Raw genomic sequence first — 19045 nt, forward strand, 5'->3', positions numbered from 1 at the left:
ATACTGTCATCTAGAAATTAGAAATTAAATTATTCACTTTTTTTTAACACGAATCGTGCAGACAAACAAAGTGAATAATTTAATTTCTAATTTCTAGATGACAGTATAGATAACATAATTTCAGTGTAAATGGCCAGTTTCAACGGATGAATACAGTTCGAACAGATATACTCGGAGACGTGCGCCGTGCATATTTTCGCAAGAACGAATACAAAAGAGAATATTATTTTAAGAGAATATAAAAATGATTACCCAGTTGTTCTCACGCGAGATTCGATTACAGACAACACGTTGAACATTGATATCCTCTCGTCGGATTTAAGCCGCCGTAAAATTCAAAAAATTGAACGCCACCTTATTACAATCTACGCTCTTAACGCAATTTATTGCCATTGACGGTTGTTCGTTTGCTCGATAAAAGCGGAATAATGAATGTTGCCAGTGCAACGTAAAAAAATGCTCGGCTTAGTCGCGATATGCATGTGTTTACACTTTCAGTGACAAATTCAGCGCCGTTTTTTCTCTTTGTTTTCTTTTTTTTTCTCCTAAACGGGCGTCGTTATTACAAATAAATGCATAGAATTTGGTTCGAATTCGTTTCCCTTGTCGTTCAATGCGCGACGATTCTTTGCGAATCGCGCAAACTTATTCAACGGAAGTCGCATCGTCGTTTCGTAGCCGGTGTGAGTGTAATTGCATCGAGATTACGTTATTGTCAGTGACAATTCTGACTGCAATTCGTACCCTAGAAAACAGATTCAAGTAACAAATAGTTTGTCGTTCTCGAAACAACAATGTTTATCTGTAAATGCTCCAACTGTTTCAAATGAAAAATCAATAAACGAAGGATCGTGTAACATCGGTTCTATCATTTGAACAAACATTATTTACAATATGAAAATTCTATGGCGAGTAAATAAATAGAAATAAACATCGGTTCTATTTAAACAAATATCGTCTGTAATATAAAAATTCTACTGCGAATAAAAAACAAGTAAAACGATCGCCTAACATTTGGTTTCATTTGGTGTGAATAAATAGCAATTGTAAACTATCTAGAATCTAGACTGACGGCGTCTTTTCTCCCCCCTTCGTATCTTCGTCTTTTCTCCTTTCTCTCCTTTCTCTCCTTTTCGATTGATAGTCGAACCTAATTTGTCCCTAATACGGAATCGATTCGAGAAACAGTATAAAAGTCACATTTTAATTCTCCAAACGTTCCAAAACAATCTAACGAAATCCTCCCAGGCATTCATTGTCAAAGCTATTATTAGATATTTTCCTTCCTCTCTTTCCTTTCCCTTTTAATTATTGTGATACTCTCTCGAGCTTTCCAATATTTTTCTAGTTTCCCAATTGAATAACCAAAAGGCATCGTTCTTTTGATAAAAATTTCTCTGTGAGCTTCGAAATGATAAGTTGTAGTAAAATATTTTTGAAGAGTTGAAACAAATGAAGCAAAAGTGATAAGATATACGCAGAAATCTGATAACTTTGCTGCTATCAGAAAGGATTAAATAACGAAAAAAGAAAAAAAAGGTTTCGAGAGGTGGAAGATTAAAATTTTGTTAATGAAAAATTTTCTTAGAAAAGAATGCAGACGAACGAGAGAAGCGCAGACCGAAAGATCTTTCCAACGATTTCAGTCGCAATAACCATCGACAATTCAGCCTATATTCTTCTGTGTAGCACCCTAAATCACTCGAACATGACTAGCATCGTGATCGTACGAAACGGAAAAAGAAACAGGAACACGATTGACTCAGCTGTGAAACAGTGGAGTGCTCGGAAGAAAATTAAAAAAGTTTAATTTAAAAAAAAAACGCGAGTCTTTCATTTGTCTTTATAAAAAAGATAAATGGAATTGATCTCATGTTCATATTAAAGAAAGAATATTCAGTTGCTTAATTCTTCCATTAAACGTGACGCTATCTCTATTACATTGATAAAATTGATACGATTGTAATTTTAAATGAAATGAGATGGTCTTTACCACCATTTCATTAAAATTCTCATCTTCGAATAATCAAATTATTAATAACGTTCAACAGATATCATACTGATCGTGACCGTGTCTGTGGACTAGATTTAAATTTTACATATTTTACACGAGAAATAATCTTCATCGTCGAATTAGGAAAAGAATGCTCCAGAAGATTATGCGACTTAGCTTGAACTGTTATGCATGAAGTATCGTCGTCATTTGGTTATCTAAATTAAGTCGTCTGTATAAAGAATCATCATCGTTTAATCACAGAGTGCACAATCGAAAGATGCGCGATTTCGAACAAACGAAACGAACAAAAATACTCACAAGTCAACTCGACTGAAACCGTACAGCAGCACTCCACTTTCCCTCGAATCTAGTTACACATAGAACATAATCACGTGCTCGATAGAACGACAATGAGGAATTGAAAACAAAATGCTCAATTGAATGTACTCAGTTGGTCGTACAAACTGCGCGCACATATACCCCGATCGACGAATCAATTTCACGCTAACGCCGATATAACATTATGTACAAATTTATTAAAACAATGACTAGCAGGTCGGCACGTCGCTCGTACCCCGTCGATATCTCGCTATCGACCTCGCCAAAACGAATCCTCTTCTCGCCTCGTAGATCCTCGATCATACCTAGTCCTCTCACATTCGCGTTGTACAGATCTCAACTAACTAACTTAGCTATAATAGAGACAGTAAGTATTAGTCGTTCGAGGGTACCTTTACTTCTTCCTCTGACAGTAAAATTTCAATTTTTGAGAGTGACTCGCGCTTCAATTTCAAATCGAAGAATTAATAATTACATTGAGACAAGTTCTGAGTCTCGTTCTTACGCATTTTTTTTTTTTTTTTTTTTGGGTTTTTTTTAACTTTTTCGCATTTACGATCATTGATGCAATTAACATTGTTAATATTGACGCAACGAGGGTCTATGTAGAATTTAGGGAGATTGGTTCTTTTTATCTACGAAAATGATTGAGATCAAGAGAGCTGAGTTATCTCTATTTCTACGTTCTCTAAAAAGCACCAAATTATAAATTTCTTGGAACTTATCCTCTAGAAATCCCCCGTGCTATATAAATTTTCAGAAATCTCCTTTGTGACTTGGTAAAATGAAGTGCCCTCCTGCCGAGGAAATAAAATAAAAGTAAAATTGCAAGAATGTCGCCTGCAAAGCTACCATCTGTAATCGAAAATGTCCCTTCTTAAGAATCAGGAAAAGGCAAACGCAAAGATCAATCTGAATCTAAGATTGGTCCTCTTTCTTGAAAATTAATAAACAAGAGCAAACGCAAATGTCACTTGCTAATCCTGACTTTATTACAGCTATTTGAAATTAACCTTTACTAAAGCCTCGCAGTTCTACGACAGATAATAGAACACCTACAGATTGATAAACTCGACCAACCAACGCTTATTGCCTCCACGATAGTCTGACAGTCAAACAGAGGGAAAACACGTTTAAAACGATACGCGATAACAGCCCATTTCAAGGATTACGCTGTTACGTACATATTTTTTTTTTTCTTTTCTTTTCTTTGGACAGAGAAAGTAAACGCACCTCCTCGAGAAATCACCCCGCCACCACTTCCGTGAGCTGGCAACTGACGCGCGAGACCTCGTCGAAACGTCCAGCAAGGTAGAACACGTCTCCAACGACCCATCAATCGAAGAAATCGTCGTCGCCGAACGGATCGTTCTCCCTGACGAATATATTCACCGATTCCGACTTCCTGATGTGCTGGTCGTTCCTCGACTTGTTGTTGTTGTTGTTGTTGTTGTTGTTACTACCGGCGGAGTACTTGCCCTGTCGAGCGTGATTCTTCAATGGCAAGGTGGTCGCTCTGTGATCGGGGACGTTGTCCTCCATTTCCGGCTTGAAAGCGAACGCGTCGTCGTCGTATCTCAGGTGCCCGTTGAAGAATGAGTCGCGGCTGCTGTCGCCCGACACGAAATCGTCGGTCGTCTGATGAGCGTTCTTGGAATCGCAGGGAAGTTCCTCGGGCGTGGCCTTCTGGTCGGAGGGAAGCCTCTGTCTGTCGGACGAGTCGCTGATCCCGGTAGCTGTGAACGACAGATCGTCCTCGAAGTAGCTGGATCTCTTGCTGCTGTATACCTCTTCCACTGGCATCGCTCCCCTCCTCCCGGGAGCTTTCGCGTATCTCGTGGCGAAAGACGAGGGACTCTGGGGAGATGGTTTCTGCTCGCTGCTCGCTTCCGAACGTACACGTGGCTCCGCCGTGGTGAGAGACTCAGCGGCCGAGGGGTCCGCGTGCTCCACGCTCTGGGCGAAATCGTCCTCGAACGGGCTCTGGGTTTTCGCCGGGTGAGCCTGGCGAAGTTTGTGCCTCGGTATTCTCTTTCGATGGAGATTCTCGCTCTTGGTGTCCGGCTCCTCGGACCAGTAAGGCCTGTCAACCCAACTGTCGTACTCTTGGTCGCTGCCCCAGTAACTTTGCCGACTTCTGGAACGTTGCGACGACCGTAGATAGGGGTCCGAGTCGTTGTCGTTGCACTCGGACCTGGAGGTGCCGAATTTCCCTCGTGACTCGGGGTAGACCATGTCTACGTTGCGTCCCTCATTCGCGCTGTTCGGCCTCTTCGGCCAGTGCCGCTTTCTCGCTGACTGGTTGTATCTCGGGGAGTCGTCCGTCGGTCTGTCGGAGCCGTAGTCTTCGTTCCAGGCCGAGGGATAATCGTGCGGCCGTTCCCTGTAATAGTAATAGCTTTCTCTGCTAGGATAGTCGGAGTCTGGCGGACCGGTTGGCCTCCTGTTCCAAAATCTCGCGTCCTCCTCCCATCGTCTTCTCTCGTACTTCCTCCTCGACCACCTGTCGTCGTCGTCGTATCCCATGCTCTCTTGGCTACCGAACCTGTCCTCCTTCCACAGCATCATTTTCCTTCTTCTCTCGTCGTCGTAGAACGGCCCGTGCTCGTGCGGCCAGTTCCAACGTTGGGGCTTCGATCTGCACTTCCTGTGAAGCTCGTAGTGCTCCTCCTCGTCCTTGTACTGCATCTTTCTGTGAGGATAATGCTTGGACTCTTTCTCCCACTGGCTCTCGTCGTGCCACGGCGAGGAGTCGCGCGGCCTGTGACCCGAGTTCTTGATCCACGCGGCGTCGCGCGACTTTTCCATCGTTCTATCTCGGAAGCCCCAGTCTCGTTTGTTCCCTGAACCGCTTGTCTCCTCGTAGAAACCCCTCTCCGAGCCGAAAGGAACGTCGAATCTCGGATAGTGGCTACACCTGAACCTGCCATCTCGTATCCTTCCGTTGCTCTCCTCGCTCTCCTCCTCGTCTTTCCACTCGTTGTCACTGTCGCCTGACTGTTGGTAAACGCTTCCTTTGAACGAAGCCTCTCTGTGGAACTCCTTGCCATCGGGCGACCACGGTGACGTTCGACTGATCGGAGGGGGACACTCGGACAGGGGTCTGTCCGAGACGAAGAGGCCTGTGTCGAACTTGGTCCAGTTGCTGTCGTCTTTGCTCTCGTCCCTCTCTGGCTTCAGCTCCGTGAACGGCGAGAAGATGTCCTCGGGGATCAGGGACTTGGTCTTTGCCGCGTGTCCGCTGTTGCTCAACATTTTGATCTCCTCGAAAATGTCCATTCCCATCGAGCTCGAGTCTTCCTCCTTCTTTGCCTGTTTCTTGGGACTCGAGGGCGGAGGCGTGTCGGAAAATAGATTCAGCAACTCCACCTCGGCCGAAGTCTTTTGCTGCGTCGGTAGCTGAATCACCGGTGACATTCTCGTGGAATTCGGCGTGTCATCCTCCGGTTGTTTCACCGGCGGTTCCGGTTCGCCTATGATCTCGCGCAGTGCCGCGTATTTGTCGCTGGACGTGGACACGGAAGACTTCACCTCGGCTTTGTTCACTTCGATCAGCGACCCATTCGTCTCCTCCGTGCTCGTCTCCTTGGCTTCTGGCTTGTCGGAGTCGTCATTGATCTCGCTGAGTTTCTCAGCAGCCACCTCCGGTTCCTCCTCCGTTCTCTTCTCCTCGACGTCGGCTGCAGCTTTCGTTTTCTCGGAGTCTTCCTCTCCTTGTTTCGTCAACAGATCCGTCAACGCTTCCGCCTCTGCCACCAGTTCTGTCTTACTTTCCGCTTCCGTCGGTTGGATCTTCTCAAACGTCAGACTCGACGGCGGTTCGGTCGTTTCCTCGAACTTTGTTTCAGTTTGCTCCTCCTTGGTCAGATCTTCGTTACTAGGCGGCAGTTTCACCGTCAGGTTCACCAGAGTAGCCAAACTTTCCGATCTCGGCTCCTCGATAGTTTCCTGCTGTTGCTGAGTTTCGGCTGTTTCAAGTTCCTCCTTCGTCACTGAAAACGTTTCTTCCTCCATGGTGTCTTTCGCGGCGTTCTCGTCGTTCTTCTCCATCTGCTCCAGCTCCAGCAGCTCTCTGAAAACAGCGTACTTGTCGTACGTAGCTTCCTGCTTGGTCTCCTGCTCGACGTTCATCTTCGCGAATGGCTGTTGTTGCTCGAAAGCTTTCGACTGCGCCATGCTAGACACGTGCGATTGCGATTGCGCGACACCGGCCTTCTCTTGCTTCGTAAAGACGGGTTCTTCGTTATCGTTGGCGGCTGCTTCCTTCGCCGAGAGAGTGGCCAAACACTCGGTCAACTGCTGAAGAGTCAGACTGGTCAGCTCTTTCACTGTCATCCCTAGACTGTTCGCCAATTCGTCCAAGTTAGTGGATGTTAACTGGCTCAGGGTGATGTCCAACGAGGGTTTCGTCTTCTTGGGTCCGATTGGGGTGCTGCTGGTGTCGGTGAAAAACGCGCTCGGTATCATGGAGCTGAACGAGTCCTCGAACGCTGACGTGGCCATCGCGCTTATCAGGTCCGACTTGCCAGACAGCTGAACAGGCGAGCTGAAACTGTCATCCGATTGGCTCCTTCCGTCCCTTAACGGGCTCATGCTTCTGTCTTTCGTCGTCGCCACGGGCTCTCTTTCCGGGAAATCGTAGTGAAAGTAGGTGTCCGTATGCGGTGGCCTTGGAGGAGGCTTCGCCACACCCCTGACTCCTTGCTTCTTCGGTGGCAGAGGCGGTGGATTGATCAAGATGTTGGCTACTCCCCGTGGGGGAGGTTCAGGTACGAGTTCCAGTTCCGCGGAGGAACTGGACAGTCTGGAGTTGGCGTCGGAGGGGCAAGACTTTAGCGGGGACGCTGGTGAGTCGCTGGCTGCCGAGAAGTCCACTGGAAACGGTTTGTCCATGGACGACACTTTGCCACCAGTTACGTCGATGTCGAATTCCTTCTTGCGTGTGGATTTTATGGGACTGGGAAGTTTCACCAGGCCGTGCATAGATTCCGTGGAGTCCTTGTCCATTCTGCTAAGCATAGAAACGCCGGCAGATGTGGGAATCGAGATTGCCGAGGATTTCGAGGTAGGGGAGTCTTCAGGTGGCAGAGACACGGAAAGAGGCTGATGATGAGTAGATCTTCTGGACGAGTCGGAGCGCGTGAACACCGATTGAATCGCCTCGTTCTCGTCGAATCGGTCGAAGTTCGCGAAATTCGTGTCCTCGAACTGATTCTCTTTCGGGGCTATGTCGTTTCGCGGTTTCGCCGACTCTAGTGGCTCCGAGAGGACGTTAAAGTTCGTTGGGAACGTGTCTGCCGAGCTGGTGGACACCAGGTCTTTCAGAACTTTCTTGGGAGGGTTCTTCAGATGTTGGAAGAAATCCTTCTTGTCCACGTAGGGTTTTATCAAGCCGGTTCCGAGCGGGTCCAGCTCCGTGAACACGTCGATTTGCGGGCTCTTGGCTTGGGTCTGTGAAAATTATTAGGTAAATTAAATAGGAATTATCTAGCAGTCTAGACAATTCAAATTGAGCATTATCATAAATTATTTTTGTTTTCGCAATTATTGAAAAGATATGGACTCTTTAGTTGCAAATTCAAGGTTACTCGTCTCATTGTAAACTTACGTACAGTACCAAAGACTCAACATCATCGAGCCTCCTTGAGGTGATTAATGAAAATTAATCTACGCGTAAATATTAAATACCAACCTCTTCCGAGTCCTTTTTAACAGGCGTGTTCTTGGCAGAGCCGGTGAGATCGCTGTCACTGAAGAGATTTTCGGCTTCCTTCTCGAACCACTGAATATTGCCTTGAAGCGGAGGGGTTTTGCTAGTCAAAGTGGTCGCCGGGCTCGACGTGATCGACGACTGGGGGCCTGGAACTGTTTGCTGTCGCTCTAGGTGGCCTCTTTTAGACGATGACGGTGGCGGCGGTAAAATTGGCCGTACAGTATCTTCCAGCTGTGAATATAGATTTTGAAAAGATCGAAATACACACGTGCATTATCGAATATATACTGCATATTCGAAATTCATTCGTACCTTCATGTTCGCGAACGAATCGCCAAACGGATCGGTTTCAAACAGATCGTCAGCGGAGGGTGGCGGGTTATCAGGGGTAATTTTATTCATGTGATGAATACCTTGCTGCAGAGAGTCCAATTCGAATTGTATATCCAACAAGTCTCTTATCACGCCACTTTGTGGCTCGTTTCGTTTGTCAACCGACTTGTCCACCTCCGAATTGGTATTCCTTACGCGATGAAGGGAGGATTCTGATCCTGCTGCGCCCTGTCGCGAAGCGATTTAACAACGTTTCGTTGAGTTGGAAATTTTACAATTCAGACGGTACACACGACGGTGTGTAGAAACTTCTGGTCAAATGAATTTTTCACGAAAATAATACTTTAAAGTTACTCTGTTGCAACGATATGTTGTTAACAGTGTTTACTCGATGTTGAATTCTATTTTGCTGTTTTACTAAATGTTGGTCAAAATTCATTTGTCCCGGAATTTTTGCACGTTACACTCAATGTACAGAATATATTGAATATTAAAAACTAACAACTGTTTATCGAAGAAAGAGAAAAACAAAAAAAAAAAAAGTCATCGAGAAGAAGTATATCGACAATTACTTTAGTATCGGGGGTGGGTTCGACAAAGATGCCAGTGGTATGAAATTTAATAACGTTCATGGCGTTTTGCTCTAAGTGCTGCTTCGTTAGCTCGATCTCCTTCTTTTTCAACTCGAACACCACTTGGAACAAGTCTCGCATCGCGATTACCACCTGCAAAAAGATCGCAGAGAGTAAAGATCCTTTTACAACGTACAAGTCCTTTAACATTTTACGCGAAAGCTCGCGATAAATGAAATAAAAGGCAAAGGATGTTATTTCACTCGCCAATTGTTAATTAAAAACGGAATCAAAGGGAATGTCAAACGCAAATTTTAATTAATTTTTTAAAATACCTCTTGCCTCGAATTAAGTTTCGAAATAATTAAAAAAAGAAAAGAAAAAAAAGAAACAGTTGAGAGCGTTGCGTTAACACAGGTAAACTCGTCTGACTATGCACTGTCTGCCTTCACTTATCGTGTGCTCCTCCTCTACTACGTATTACGTTTCCCCTTCTCTCGTAGTTCAATCACGTGGTTAGGCTAGATCGTCTCTCTTACACCTTTTAATAACCTTTAACCTCTTTAGCAAATTCGCAAATAATCCGCACACGAAAGTTTCGTGTAGACGTCATACACCGTTCCTCCGTTATCACCAGGATCGGGATATTTTAAACGCCTAGATGCATGTATAAACCGCTTGCTTTGACCTTTCGTTAATGCATAATCATAGAAGAGACTGCACACTCTGCGTGGCAATTTTGAACGTGAACACCTTTATTATTTTCGTTGCTAACAAGTTGGAAATTCTAAAAAAAAAAAGGAAATAGTTCCGAGCTTGTCGAATTTCGCGCTTCATTCTTTGACAAAACTATTAACAATATCGATACGAATAATCAAAAGGATAAAACAGATCTCTATTAACTAGTTTCCTTCGTGTCGACAAATTCGTATGAAAAATTGAAAAAGAATTCAACGAGGGAGAGAACATTCGGGCGTCAAGAAATGTAGAAAACAAAAGCACGATACGATCGATATGATCCAGTTATCTGAAGGAAGAGAATTGAATTTCGGTGACTGTGCGAAACAAAACGGAGAGAGAGAGACAGAGAGAAACGAACGGGAGAGGAAAGAATAAAGAGAGCGGAGAGAACAAAGAGAGAGGAGAGCCACGAAGAAAACGCAATCACTTTGAACGAGCACGAGGAGAATCGCGTATAATCGAACAACAATCTCCCGCGGTGGTATATCCGCTGGAGTGGTATATAGCCCGAATCGTATAATGCAATTATTTACATACCCCTGCGGAATTACCGGAGCTACCGAGGTCGATATTGCTTCTACGGATTGGACAAATATCATTTCAGACCCCGGTTGCCTCGGCAAAGCGAATCGTTTCGCGATAAACGGTTACGGACTCCCCTTCTCGCCTCCGTCGCGTTTAAGGATCGTGTTCGCGCACGAACGGCTCTCCTATCGAATCAACGCGCGCGCCAACCTCCTTCTTTTGTTGCTTCTCAAAGGCAATATCCGCGCCGCGACAACGACGAAAGAATGCCCTTGCGTTCGCCGCCTCTCGCTTTTTATCGATTGCGGGCTAAACGACGAACGAGGTTTCTCTATGCCGCTAATTACCATCAATTTTTAACACTTCCGACACGTGTGCGTACATGCGTTGCACGTACCGGCTTTCGAGCGGCTGGAATCGTTGGTTTTCTTATTGATTTCAAACTGGTGGACTGATTTGATTTTAATTCGATCTGATTTTGATAAAGTGAAATTAATCGTTTTCAAGAGCGAGTTCTTTTTTTTTTTTTGGTTTTGTTGGTGGACGAGCGTTGAAAATATCTGCAAGGTGATCAAGACAGTTATAGTTTTAAGAGGTAAAGTTTTGATTCTGTTCGTGAAAGTTAATCTCGGAAACTATTGTTAAGTTCAATTTTGATCGTAGGGGAAATAATCTCTCGTGTTACACAAATTTACGATAAAAATAGACGGTTATTATTTATCCATGCTTTTTATTAAATTTTGAAATCCGTCGCTGCAACATTCAGTTAATCTGTTTGCAAGGTTTCAAGTAGAAATAAAGATTGTAACACGAAGATTGGAATGTCAGAAAATGGGTAAAGGACCATCAAATTAATTTGCAACCAATACTCTAATCTTGCAACTTTTCCAATTGATACGGTAGGAGATAAGATGCACTCGACACTGTGTAAAACTCACTTGGCTTGCCGCTTTGTCCGTCTTGATGCCAAAGAAACGATGGCCAGTGTCTGGTGACCCAAAAATATATCCGAAAGCCCTCGAATCGCTCATGTCCTGCGCGATGAACGATATCTTATGTACAGGATGGTGATACAGACAGTCCTGGAACAAGAGAATTTCAATCGTGTAGAGAATTATCAGTTTTACGTACACTTACACATTTTACACGGAATTCTGAACATATTCTGAAATATACTCGTTTGTTTCTTTCTTTTCCTTTTAAAACAATTGATCGAAGAAAAGAACTTGATATTTTGGAAAACTGATATTTCAAAGTCAGACTTTAACTCCGTTGTTTAACGCTTAATGTTTTACACTTCACGAAATTCGGGTATTATGGTTTTTAGTTTTGAAAGTCATTACCCCAGACTTTTCGTCCCGCAAGCGTAATCCATCGATGCTGACCTGAACGGCGATTCGTTGTTTGTGTTCACCGGCAGCCCGAATCGCCATCTTCAGATCCGCCAAAGCTGCTTGGCACATCCGGTCCCCGCGTGCTTCCGATACTTCCAATATGCCAATCAGCTTCGCCTTGAACGACACACCCTCCCCAAGAAATCGGGTTGGTTCGTTCTTGACTGTAAATAAAGGCACATGAAAAATTATTTCTTTGTAAAGAAAAAAAAAAAAAAAAGACACTTGAATTAAGAAATACCCAATTTCAACACTCAAATGTTAATGAACAAGAAAGTTCCTTTAAATCCACGAAGAAAAATTGTTTATCTGTTGTTCGCCTGTTAAAAAATATTTCACAAATTATATTTAAAAGCAGAAATACTTGGCCTAGTAGTAACACTCAATATTTCAAACGAACTTGTACATTCAACGTGAAGAAAAAGGATGGAATTTAATATAAAAAAGCAAGAGAGAAGTACCTGAGTCCAATTAATAAAACACTGAACGATCTTCTAAACTATTTCATTCGTCCTCTAAACAGTTCATTTGCAAGAATACAATTAATTGCTCTTCCCATCGCAAGTAGTAATAGTCAACGTTTCAACCCCACTTGAATCCCTATTCCCTACACGCTTTAGGTATCATTAAACAACATCATTTCACTTCCCGGTTGCCTTCGTCCGAAGCGAAAAAGAAGAAAGAAAGATCGAATTATCATTCGTTGGAAAGGGGAAGCGAGCGACAGGAAAGAGAAATAAATTGCTTATCCGAAGGACACTCGAAAGAATTCTCTCGTTTCACGCATTTCGCCGGGCGGACTGATCGTGTGGCCGATCGATATTAAACTGAAGAGGCTCGAAACCATCGGCGACGGATCGTTTCGGACCCCTGCTGCTTCGAATTCGATAATTCGATAGGATCACGCCGTACGGGACTCGACTTGGCCCCCGTTGTCGACGAGACCTCATGCAGGGTGCATTAAAACGAGCACGAAACCGCGACAGATTTCGCGTTACTTTGTTAGACGCCGGCACAGTTCGTTGCCTATCGCATGGAAAATTGATCTCGTGAGGGCTGCGATATAGTTGCTGACGAACTTGGGAACAAAAACGCTCGCTATTGATTTCAAACGATTAGTCGCGTCCTTGTTCGTTTCGGTCGTGATCTTGGTGTTTCAGCATTTATTACCACTGTATCGCGAATTTTAACTTGCAAGATGAGGTGTTATTAATTGGTGTCAAAACTATTGACAAAGCTATTGACAAACGATGAAATTATTTAATATTATTTAATTATTTAATATTATTCTCAGCTTTGTGTTACAAAGATTATAAAAATAATACTGAACTGTCTGATTGTAAAAATAATACTGAACTGTCTGCTTATAAAAATAACAGAGAACTGTCTGAATCATTTGTGAAATCTCGTTTTAAAAAAGCTGTTGAAAAGACTATAAACAATTAAATCCATAGAACATTAAAGTCAACAACAATATCATAAAATAAAATTATTTTAATACTATTCTCAGTTTCGTGTTACAAAGAATATAAAAATAATACGTGAACTGTCTGAATCATTTGTGAAATCTCGTTTTAAAAGGCTGTTGAAAAGACTATAAACAATTAAATCCATAGAACATTAAAGTCAACAACAATATCATAAAATAAAATTATTTTAATATTATTCTCAGTTTTGTGTTACAAAGATTATAAAAATAATACGTGAACTGTCTGAATCATTTGTGAAATCTCGTTTTAAAAAGCTGTTGAAAAGACTATAAACAATTAAACCCATAGAACATTAAAGTCAACAATATCATAAAATAAAATTATTTTAATACTATTCTCAGTTTCGTGTTACAAAGAATATAAAAATAATACGCGAACTGTCTGAATCATTTGTGAAATCTCGTTTTAAAAAAGCTGTTGAAAAGACTATTAAATGACGAGTAATAAACAATTAAATCCATAGAACATTAAAGTCAACAACAATAACCCTGGTAAATATAATATTCAAACATCCTGTAATACTCTGTTCCTCACAATCACTTTACGAACAAATAAACAACTCCGACAGCTTTCAGCCACTGTTAAACCTACACCATCAGCATCCCTGTCAGCGATCATCGCGATTGTACACAAAATTCTCTCGTTTCAATCATCATCATCAGCCCGTGCGTCCCCTCTCGCGGGTCTTAATCTCTGGCCACTCGTAACTTCTCTCGATTTGCCTTTCTACAGACAATTTATCGAAATCTCTGCCCTCCGCAACCCCCTTCTTTCGCCAACACATATGAACAGAGCTGAGCTTCCTTAACGCACACTTTCGACGACCCCTTGCGACTTTAATGGCCACTAGGCACACCGGCGCATTTGTTTGAACGTACTCGTGCGACTCGAGTGGAGAACGCCAACTGTCGATACTCGAGTTTCTCTATCCGGATAACCAATTCATGTCCTTTCCTAACTCCCTCCCATCCCTCCCCCCTGCTGGCGCGGTCACCTTTGTACGCCCTTTATCATACCTTGTTCCTTGCTCTTTGCTTTTAGGGGTGGAAACATAGCGAGACGGTGATAGTGTAGTCGACTAGCAAGTTGAGGGTAAGAACAGGATAGTGAACAGGTTTAGGTCGTTGTGTAAATGACTGTTCTGCTGAACTAGCAGGTTTGCCCTTTCGCTGCGCGTTTAAATTTTCGGACGACTCTTGAAGAATGGTAATTAGGGTTTCCGCAATATTTCTTTCTCGCAGTTCTCTTCGATCGATGCGTATTACTGTAATATCGGGTTTTATTATTAAGCCGTAGGTTTAACTTGTAGTGATAGGATTAGGTTGTAGTTTAATTATGAGTTAATTATTGAGCTTAAAGTAAAGCTAACTTGAAGTATAGCTTGAGTAAAAAATGAGTAAGTAAGGATAAAGTGTGCAATAGCGAATTTCCTCAGTCAGATGAATAGTTACACCACGACCTATTCATTATGTTTTTATCTTCAAACGATACACGCGTTAACTTAATGTTGCATGTTAACAAGTATATTAATAGTTGGTTAATAGTGACAGTACGTTAAAATGTTAGGTCGAAGGAATAATAGATCAATAAGGTGTACATAGTGACAAAATTATCTTGTGAAATGTAATTCTTCTTTCGAAAAGAGAAATTAATCTGATGAAAATGTAGATAATTACCACTAACTTTTAAATCTAATGAAACATTCTGTGAAATTGAACACTTCCTTGATTTTGACGAATTCTGTTTCCATAAACGCGTAATATATAAAAGAATTTTACAAAAAAATTGCAATTATCCGATTAATCAAGTTATCAGTCATATAATCGATCTTGCGACTTTTCAAGTTAATGATTGATTATAGTGTTAAATTAGAAAATAGTGTGGTGTCAGATGATGACGATAATATGCACCTAAGTAATAGTATAATGGAAATATGGTAATATTTATTGATTTTAGTTTATTTCTTGATTGTAGAAATAGCAAATGGCAATAGAATAATAAATAATAGCGCGATAATAGTAACAGAGGACAATGAAAATAGTAATAGATCCTGATATTGTACAATAGTAATTATTTATTAGCAACAGTACAATAGTAATGTAAAGCAAGGTAGAAATAGCATAGTGTGCAGGAAAAGAACGAGTCATCTATTCGCACAGATTGCCAATATTTTCGACATGGTAATTTATTTTCCGAGGGATTTCGTGCTTTTCAACGGATCGTTACAGGTGCATCGCTTTAATGGAGAAAAGAGAGGGACGAGCGAGAAGGATAGGAAGATGCATTGTATCGATAAAGCTTCCTACTAAGCTCGTAGCTTAGATGCTGGTATAAATGAAAATCAGAGGACATATCTGCATCGAAGATTGTTTTAGACAATGTAACGAAATAAAAAAGAAATTATATCTGACGATCCAACATTTCAATTGAGAAAAATTAAACTTACACTATAAACAGATACCTGATTTCTATTAATTTTCTATCAAGCAATTATTTGTTGTAGTAGTGTTCCAAATTTAATTTTTCCTACTCTGAATGCGAAAAATTATTGTAGATTTTGCACTTTACGAGAAATATCGAGAGCTGAAATTTACAAAGGGTGTTTTATAGAAGATCACAGATGTTGAAAAATGCTACTTTCATCGATAGTTGGAGCGTTTAAACTTCTATTTAGCTGTCAACAGATAATCCAGGATGCGAATGTTAATGTGCATAAAGTGTAAACCTATTGGATAGTAAGTGTCGAGAGTGCGTACGTGAAAACTTCTAAAATTACCAAGTTACTCTCCAAAGTCGTAATTAATTTTAATTAGCAAATTTCTTGGATGGATTATTAGGAAACTTTTAATAAACTCGTTGCTAATATGACATTTACTTGGAATATTCGTTATTCGCTTATTGCGTATAATTGTGCAACATCGTTATATCAATTTATAAAAGTTACAATCAAAAATCACAAGTATAAGAATGTTGTCTAATACTTTCCCAAAATTCTTACAAATAGTTATTATAGTTTTATCAATACAGAGTTTGATACGATAATAGTACATAGTAAGAATGATAATATCAACATCATTAAAAGAACATAACGTGCAACATTTCCCTCGAACGTAGTCGATATTTTTATCTATTATACTTTTACTAAGTAATATTTTTCTTTCTCAAGATATACGTCATAAGTTATCTATGTAAAATGCTTTAGGAAAGCATGATTTAAAGATTGATGCTTATTAGGGAGAAAGCCTAACAATGTAATGTTATATTTTAAGCGTAACGCTTTTTCTTTTTATCTAATCTCCTCGTATCAGCGTGCGTTTAGTTCCTATCTCAATTTTAAAGTGAAATTTTGTGTAAATACATGTCGAGTGAATGTTTCAAATATAGTAAATATTTAATTTATATTTCTCTTCGAAAGTTTGAATCTTCGGACTTCAATGTATTCAACACCGAGGAACGTGCAAAAACGTAAAGCAATTGTTTCCAAGTGGAATTAATTGCAAGTAGTACAATCCTTAATACGAGTTGCCCAAATTAGATGGTGCCGCCATCTGTCAGCGATACCATGTAGAAACAAACAAACCAGCAGACTACATTACCACAGTCGGTAAGTCAAAACTGCAACAAAAGCTCGCGCGAAAATCACAAAATTAATAAGTGTCGTTCCGAACAGAGATGCCCGACACCTCCCTTCACTTCATCGAGCTTCGTTGGGGCCACACGATTCACGTATTCATTCCGCGTTATTCACGTACGAAATTAATCTGCGTGGCCCGATTCGAGAAACCGTCGTGTCTCTCTCCCTCTTACAGAATAGGGAAGCCATATTCCAAAGCTCCCTTTGACCGATCTACAGGCTAATATCACAGCGTAATTCCCTTCGAGAACGGCAATGTTCCTCACGAAACAGGCTGAAACTATCGGAGCCACGTAACTCGCCGATACGTATCACAATGCATATACACCAGATACACGGGAACGGATACGTCGATACCGCACGATTCCGATGGTATCCGCGAGTAAATTCGTTACGGGGTTGGCTTTCATATCCCCCTTTTCTCTCTTCTTCTCCTTTTCTTTTCTTTCTTTCTCTTTCCTCTCTTTTCTTTTCTTTTCCTATCCTATCGTTTACTCACACTTGCACGGACTGTTTTTCTTCCGTAAGGTCTGCATCGATAGTTCCGTGTAGGTGACGAGAAGGTGTCGGATATGACGAGAAGAGAATGCAACCGATCTTCTCTCTCGGCGCACCCTCGGCCGCCGTACTATCGTGGATGGTATTCTCAACACAGACACATGTCGCTCACACGTCTTTTTCTCCCTCTGTTTCTACAAATCCTCTTCTGTCGCGTTTTCTTTCCGTTCCTCTCCCACTCGTTCGCTCCTTTTCCGTCTGTCTCCCTCTTTCTCTCTCCCTTTCCTCTCTCTCTCTCTCTCTCTTTCTCTTTCTCTTTCTCTCACTCTCACTCCCACTACCCACCCCTGTACCCCCTTTTCCCCCCGCGGCCTAACTCCTGCCTCTTCAGCTATCCTGGCTGGCCGTTACTCTTCCGTTACTCCCTCTGTCTCCCTCGTTTCGCGTATTTCATTCGGGAGTATGAGGCTGGCGCGTTTCACGTACGCGGTCGGTACTTCTTGTCCCAAGCAGCACGGTGCCACTTTGTCGCAGACACGCAGGAGAACGTCGAGATCTCGTCCGGGCACTGTTCGAAGATCGGTTTCTCGCGGTACACGCGCGTCACGTAAAAATACGGAGGAAGTAACAGCTGCCTCTGCCGGCACAGGTCACCCATGTTAGCCTCTCTTATTGATCAATAATATACCATCTAGTACGTGGCGTCGTCGCTTCGGGGCCGCAGAGAACATTTCCCGGTTCGCGCGCGCTTTTCCACGCCGGCTCTATATTCTTCTCTATTTCATCTCTCCCCTCCCTCCGCCCCGTCCTCCCAGCAGGGGATGTTTGACGATCTGTGAAACAGAGCCACTTTTCCGTAACAGTCGATCTCGTCGGAGAGAGTTATTGTTGCACGTAGCCGTTCCAAACTACCTTTCCTTTCTTTGGCGACTTTGATATCGACCGAGGCTTGGATAGCGATGAACGCGCTACTTTTATTTTTCGTCGCAGCTTCCAGAGGGGTGGCGCGCACGATTGCAATTGATGGTTGACTCCCACTGTTCCGCGAGAATGACGGACAATTGAAAATCACCGTGTCATTGCAGAACAATGTCATAATCATTGTTTGAGATCTTCCGATAAATATAGAGTGTTTTTTCTTTTACAACGTATTTCTGTTTTACGATTCATTCGTTGGTATTATAAAAGAAGAATCATTGTATCAATGACATGTGGATTGTGTAATTCGAAATGTGCATTGCGAAGTAGTTAAATGATCAAGTTCTGTATTTTATTATTATTATTCGTAAATGAACTAATGAAAAGTAGTTTATTAATTGGGGAGAGTTAAAAGTTCATAATTTCATGTAAAATCAACGTGGGTGACGTAATGAGTAGAGCCTGTATTCTGTACGAAAGTTTAATGAATTTATATTTTGACATTCAGTGACAAGCGTTGCATCGAATTTATTTAATTTATTTCCAATTGATTTTAATAGAATTAATTTTAATAGAATTAAAAACAAATGTTCGCGCGAAATTGCTAGTAGGTCATGAACAAAAGGGAGATTCGATGGGGATGCAAAGTTTGAATTACTTACAGGTGTAATTACACTCTGGTGACGATAGATGGCACTGTAAATTTACGCGCAAAAATTAAATCTTCTGTAAGAAGAATGAAGTTTGTTTATTTCTATTTACTTTTTAAACAAAATCATAACACAAAATATAAATTAGACGCCACAAATTTCATTTAAACATTTATTATAATTTTATTAAATTCAATTCCTCGAATCAATCGCGTACGCTGAACGTTAAATATTGCTAAATA

At 41.7% G+C, this 19045-nt stretch overlaps 2 protein-coding genes across 5 annotated transcripts; both read right to left on the minus strand.

Moving 5' to 3' along the window:
- Window positions 1–37: 37 nt before the first annotated feature.
- On the minus strand, window positions 38–17540 carry LOC122538448 (protein disabled). 4 transcript variants are annotated; one of them, XR_006308853.1, is made up of 8 exons: window positions 17237–17540; window positions 11563–11777; window positions 11158–11301; window positions 8954–9106; window positions 8361–8609; window positions 8028–8279; window positions 3569–7786; window positions 38–2688 (listed from the first exon to the last, which is right to left on the minus strand). XR_006308853.1 is itself a non-coding variant. In XM_043672523.1 (7 exons), exons 1-7 carry the CDS (start codon window positions 17271–17273, stop codon window positions 3671–3673), a joined length of 5124 nt encoding a protein of 1707 aa, XP_043528458.1. In that variant the 5' UTR covers window positions 17274–17540; the 3' UTR covers window positions 2879–3670. The 4 variants fall into 4 exon arrangements, 3 of the variants coding, with proteins under 3 accessions (XP_043528458.1, XP_043528457.1, XP_043528459.1); XM_043672523.1 differs by lacking the exon at window positions 38–2688 and having other exon boundaries at window positions 2879–7786; window positions 11605–11777; XM_043672522.1 differs by lacking the exon at window positions 38–2688 and having other exon boundaries at window positions 2879–7786.
- A 15-nt stretch (window positions 17541–17555) lies between these two features.
- Window positions 17556–18459, minus strand: LOC122538450. Its single transcript, XM_043672527.1, has 2 exons — window positions 18148–18459; window positions 17556–18068 (listed from the first exon to the last, which is right to left on the minus strand). Exons 1-2 carry the CDS (start codon window positions 18335–18337, stop codon window positions 17905–17907), a joined length of 354 nt encoding a protein of 117 aa, XP_043528462.1. The 5' UTR covers window positions 18338–18459; the 3' UTR covers window positions 17556–17904.
- Between the last annotated feature and the right edge of the window lie 586 nt (window positions 18460–19045).

This window comes from Frieseomelitta varia, unplaced genomic scaffold, assembly GCF_011392965.1.
Source record: "Frieseomelitta varia isolate USP_RPSP 00005682 unplaced genomic scaffold, Fvar_1.2 scaffold_164, whole genome shotgun sequence".
NCBI lineage: Eukaryota > Metazoa > Arthropoda > Insecta > Hymenoptera > Apidae > Frieseomelitta > Frieseomelitta varia.